This window comes from Grampus griseus, assembly GCF_964374135.1.
Source record: "Grampus griseus genome assembly, chromosome: 20".
Taxonomy (NCBI): domain Eukaryota; kingdom Metazoa; phylum Chordata; class Mammalia; order Artiodactyla; family Delphinidae; genus Grampus; species Grampus griseus.
In genome coordinates, this window is record NC_139014.1 from 22,750,361 (window position 1) to 22,756,360 (window position 6,000).

Consider the following 6,000-nt stretch of genomic DNA (forward strand, 5'->3'; position numbering starts at 1 on the left):
ATAAATTTGGAAACTTCACCTCAGAAGAAATACCTAGTTGACAGCTTTTACAGAGAAGCAGCCCAGAATGGAAACCGTGCCACAAACAGACCGAAAAGACTTGCCAAATATTTAATTAGGAGGCATTTATACCAAGATAACAAGATAATGGAGATATAAAACCAATTAAATTGAGAGAAACTGAAAAAAAAAAAAAACTGCTTGCCAAAAGTATGACCTGCCCAAAGCAGGTCATTTGTCACATAGATGCCAAAAGGCTTAATTCGGGAAGAGTTTTCCTCCTGGGACCCTTATGCAAGCACAGATTCCAGGTCCCCGTCCTTCCAGGAAGGTCAGTTACGGGAACAGCAAGTTACTTTCACCAGAAAAAGTGTGAGGCAAGCAGATGATCTTGTAACTCTGGAGTGTTACAGCGGGATGTGTTGAGGGTTAGTGACTGAACACACCGCAATGGGGCACTTCTAGAAAGGGAAGAGATGTAATACCAGGATCCGCCTGCCCCAGGCGCATGAGGGACCCCCAGAGCTGCAGGCAGGTGAAGGGGACCTAGGGTCTGGGTGCCCAGGCCTTGGCTGACAGGAGCCCGGGAGCCCTCACAGCCCCTTGGGAGCCTGGGGCGCTCTAAGCTGGAAGGTCAAGGTACCGCGTGAGCGGGGCAGACGGAGTCAGGGCGGGAGAGGGACGAGAGCGAAACCTATAGACGCAGGGCGTCCCGAGAAGAAAGGGACAGCTTGAAGGCCAGCACGGCGGCCCGGGGACCATGAACGCGGCCTGAACTTGCTCAGAAGCCTGGAGGCTAAGTGGGAGGTGGAGACGCCTTGAGGGAAAAGAAAATGTGTTACTGAGGCGAGTGAAAGGGACCCTGAGCGGGGGATGAACAGCTGGCTCTGCAGAGTCAGGACTCCGGCAGCCTCGAGGTTCAAGAAGGCGGTGGGTGAGGGAGCTGACGGGGAAGGCCGGCCTTGGGAGCCGCTGTCGTCTCGGCTGCTGCCGGGCTCGGCACGTGAGACTCCCGGCGGGGCGTTACCTTCCAGGAGCCAAAGGATCTCCTCCGGGAGGGCGGCGGCGGCCTGCATGTGGCGGGTGGCGGGTGGCGGGCGGCGGAACAGGGCCGGGCGGGCGGACGGGCAGCAGCGGCACCTGGCCCTCTGTCGCCGGCGCCGCGGGGCTGAGCCGCAGGGCGGGGCGCGTTCAGGAAGCGGCGCGCCGCGGGCGGGACGCCGGGGCGGCGGCGACACCTGTGCGCCGGGCCCGCGGCCCTCACGGCGGTGCACGAGGGAGGAGGCGGCCGCCCGCGCACCCCCCCAGCCCCCGGTTAAAACAAAGACGCGACGCCACCCCCAGGCACCCCGTCCCCGGGAGGCTCCCCATCCTAAGTCCCGGACAGCGGGCCTCGGGGGCAGGTTGAAAAGCCATCGTGGCGCCGAAATGAGGCTCGAGGAGGCAGAATCCGAGGACGGGGTCAGTCCCCGCCAAGTCGGACCACAGTCCTTTCCAACCCAGTTAGCTCGTCCACGCCCAGAAAACCAGGGCAGAACCTCTTGTCAGGCAACCCAGGACGTTTCAAGGGAATGACCGTAAGTCCCGATAAATAATCTCAAGCCACCAACTTTGGGGAGAATCAGAGCAGTCCGGCTGCAATGGACACAGGGAGCCAAAGTGTCCCTTCCTCCCTAAGTCTGAAAGGATGCAAGGAAAAGAAGGGGTAACCCAGGGAGAAAGCTGAGGGAGAGGGGCACCCAGCCCTTTCCCTCTGAGAGCTGACAAAGGGAGGAAAGTGAAGGACAAATCACAGAAGTGTGCTTCCCTCTCATTCAAAGTAGTAGGTGTTGGGTGTCAATGTCCTGGCTGTGATACGGTCCTGTGATATTGCACGATGTTACCTGGGTAAAGAGGATAGCTCTGTATTATTTATTATAACTTCTGTGAATCTACAATTATCTTAAAGAGTGTTTTTTATTAAGTACAATAGGCCAAGTACCATGAAAAAAGTATAAAGTGCCGCTAAAAGGAGGGAGATGGATATAAGAAAAGGAGGGAAGTGCCAGTGTATGTGTGTTTAGTGGTGTGTGTGGCATTTGCGACGACTCTGAACACATCAGACTCTGAAGGGGCAGGAGGGCTTTCCAGGTGGAAGGACCAGAGTAAACAAAGATGGAAAAGCCTTCTCCTGCTTGAGGAAGAGCTAATGACCCTCTTTTACTGGATGGTGTAGGGAAATTATAGTTGTCTAGAAAAATTGAGGTTCTATCGTAAAGGGACTTGAAAGTCAGAGTGAGGATTCTGAACTCAATTGAGTGGACATTGGGGAGGCGTCGACAAATTTTGAGCTGAGGAGTGAGCTAACCTGAGCCCCTGAATAGTATGTGATCTTATACATATCTCACTTCACCTCTACCAATTTCCTCTTTGTGAAAAATGGAGTTTCTCTTCTCAGATTCTACCTACAGAATATGTGGGAAGCATTGGGAGTGGTAAGAGAAAGAAAATGGAGAAGACGGGTCAAGTGGTTTTTACAGCAGCAACAGGGGATATAATGACAGAACCGTGGATAGGGGGATGGGAGCAGCAAGGAGAAACTCTCCAGAAGGGCTCCTGGTAGCAGTGCCTGACTCCTGGCATAGTTTCCCTCCAGAGATACGTTTCAGGGTTGGGGGCTTGATCCTTTAAGTGGTCCAGCGACTTTGAGCCATTTATACATCTGAGTCCTGCCATCTGAAGAGGAATGGTGCCTTGGTTTCAGGGTTACATGATGCAACCACAAGTTGCAGTAGATTGAGGTAGAAATGTGGGGGACAGGGGCTGGCAAGAATCTCAGGGAATCTGGCTCCTGTTGCAAGGGCTTCTTGCCCTGGGAAAGTTAACAGTGGGCAGGCTGCCTCTTCTAGGCTCCAGAGCAATACCAGTTCCCTGCTGGGGCATTTTTATTTTTACCACACTCAGTGCTCCTTCTACAAAATTGTAGCTGCTCTGGAATCATTTTTGACATGTGTTAAAAGGCAAGGGAGACTATATGGGAACTCTCTGTACTACCGTTGCAATTTTTCTTAAATCTAAAACCGTTCTAAAAAACAACGAGGGAAACACGGTCCCTCCTATACGTAGCCCCAGCACTTTGCCTTGCTTTCCTCTCAGCAGTGGAAGGAAATTTGACAACCTCCCCCTCTTCTTTAAGGATATTTGTCAAAGGCTGATCTAGGCTACAAGTTAAAGGGTTGTTTGATAAAAAGCAATAAACCCTGGTAATTGCATGTCCTATCAGGCCTCACTGCCTGTCATAGCTTACTTATACCAAGGGAAGCAGCAGAAACTCAAGGCAAAGCTATTCTACATCCACTGTGGATTTTAGAGGGATAGGGTGGAGGGAGGTGCAGAGCTGGGTAGAGTGCAGTGACTGGCAGATTCCAATATGCCATTGTCATGTTGCATCAAGTTTCCTCTTGCAGACAGAAACCTGCCTCCACACATGAGCGCAGCCCCTCCTTAATCATCTAAGGACCCTGGTTCAGCAGTCAGCCTTACTCCTAATGACATTCTGTTAAATGGACAAATTCCTCTGAAGCCTTGTCCTTCTTTGAAATCCAATTTTGCAGGAAGCCAAATCTGATTGGGGGTAGCCATGGAAACCACACTGAGGAGTCTTGGAGGAGGTAGAGAGAGGCAAGGCAAAACATGATAGTCAAGAGTCTTTTACTGCTCTGTCAGAAATATCAAAGGGATCTGGAGAGGTTGGCAGCAGACGAGTCCCTGCCCGGGTCCTGTTCTGTGTGGCTGGGTACCATGTGGCTGTCATGGGAGTAAGCAGCCAGCTGTCTCCACACGCAGGCAGGGGGATGGAGCAGAATACACAAGTCCCAGGTCGGTCTGCCTCCCTCTTTTTCCCCTCCCCCCAGCCCCAATTCCAGCAAGATCCTAGCATCCCCTGCTTAGCTGTCTCCCCTTTAAAGGCAAACAACAAAAGAATGACAAGGTTAAAATACAAGGTCCTCACAGATAAGAGGTCCTTTGGAGCAGAGGCCATGAAATTAATCTGAAATTCCTTGTAATTAGATAAGATAAAGGTATCTAAAGAGATGCAGAGCAGCCAGGAATGGAGTCCACAGCACGATATGCAGAGAGGATACCGCCTGGTCCACAGGGGCCCCTCACACACTGTCAGGAGACAGAAGACAGAGAAAACAGGGCCCATGCCAGCCTCTGGGCTGCTTGGAGATGCCGTCTACATGTTCTCATGCCAGGTGGGCGCTCACTGAATATGCATCCATGGGGTGTCCAGAGGGCTCAAAAGCATCTGGCACCCAGAATGGCATGGGTAGGAACAACTGCAAGCAAAGCAGGAGCTAGCTGGCACTGCTCCGCCCTAGGTGAAATGGGCCTGGAGAGGAGACTGCAGAGGGCAGCTCTTGGGCTTTATTCTGAGCTGGTTATTGATCCCTGGATGCTGGGTCACGACACACAGTGGAGCTGACGTCTGCCCTGTGGATGTGCGGCCGCTGCATCTCAGCCCCTGGGTCCCAACCCCATCAACTGGGCTTATTGACTCTTTTATTGACGATGCTGGGGCCTAATGGGGACAAGAGCTGCACACTTCATTAAGGACTGTGGAAGGAGAGATGACGCATCCAGCCTGTGCCAAGAACCAGGCTCGCTGCATGCTTGGTCAGACCCCGGAAACCAAGCCTTATTGCACCCTTGAGGCAGAGTAGCTGGACACAAGATGCTCGCTTGGGCACATCGCTCAGCGGCCTTAAGATGCAGGGTTTCCACAGCTTGCCAGAAGCCTTGCTTTTACTAATTAGCGAATCTTTCCATTTAGGTGGGTCTTATTATACACACACTCACACAAATGCACTTCGATGGCCTCCCCTTCCAGCTCACACTTCCAGGTTCTCGTATCATATCAGGGAACATTCCCAAAGCAGGTTCTCAGTGAGGCACAGACTCAGAATAGAATGAGGGACTATTAAAACTCAAGAGTCTTCAAGGTGATTCAAATTTAAGATAAGGAACTGACCTAGTGCTCTGCACAGGGCCACCCACCTCAGCAGGGGCTGTGCTGGCATTAGAATCCTGGTTCTCTAGTGCTGGTCCAAAGCTCTTATAGAACTGAACATCTGAGATGGATAATTACAGCCCAGGGATCGCTAAGCAGCTCTGTGAAACAATCAGAGTTGGTCTCCCTCCATCTAAATAGTAACATTTCTTTCTTTGTTCTTTATCTCATATTTCTATCACTCCCCTTATTATTTTTCCCTAATATTTCCCACTTATTTTTTTGTATCTTCTTTGCCTATCCCTTAGACCGCATTAGACATCCCCCAGGGGCACTGCTGAGTCGAACAGAGGCCCTAAAGACCAACGAGGTTGATGACTCTGACATTCTCTGTCTTTGATTGGTTCTCTTGGGAGTCTGAAGTGTGTGTGGGGGGGTGGTGGTGCGGGGCATGCGGAAAGTGTCAGCTGCAGCCAGATGAGGCTGTGCACTCTCTGAGTGAGACATGCAGGCAGTCTGTGGGGTTAATCTGCATGAGAGGCAGGTGGGGTCAAGGCTAATTTTATAGGCTAGGTATTTGCAGACATGATAAATTTGGAAAACTATGGAAGGAGTAACCCTTTCTTTTAGGGGTGATTAGGGAGATTAAAAGTAAATAATAGAAGGGAAGCAACCTTACAAAGGCAGAACTGGCTTTCTTTGATTTCCTTTCATTTATTATTTCAAAAGGCAAAAGTTTAAGCTCGTAAGCCCCTTCCTTTATTTCTTCCCTTTCTTCTCCCTCACTTTACTACAGGTGTTAGAATTCAGGGTTGGGGCAGGGGGATTCAAGGTGAGAGAAGAGGCAATTATTTAGAATCTGATAGAAAGCTCTGGTCTGCACCGCACAGGTGCACACATGCTTGGAGGAATATGCACACTAAGAGGAACTGATGTAATCTGGCCAGACTCACCAATATTTACAAATACCAACAGAAACACTGCCTGGAGTCAGAAAAAACCAGCAA

General features: G+C 51.0%; 1 protein-coding gene across 1 annotated transcript in view; it reads right to left on the reverse strand.

Moving 5' to 3' along the window:
• The window catches only part of SKAP1 (src kinase associated phosphoprotein 1), a 274,732-nt gene extending 273,602 nt beyond the window's left edge, over positions 1-1,130 (reverse strand). Inside the window, exon 1 of the mRNA XM_082679184.1 lies at positions 1,028-1,130. Within this exon, the coding sequence (XP_082535310.1) occupies positions 1,028-1,076 (49 nt within the window). The 5' untranslated portion in view covers positions 1,077-1,130. The remainder of the gene's footprint in view (positions 1-1,027) is intronic.
• Between the last annotated feature and the right edge of the window lie 4,870 nt (positions 1,131-6,000).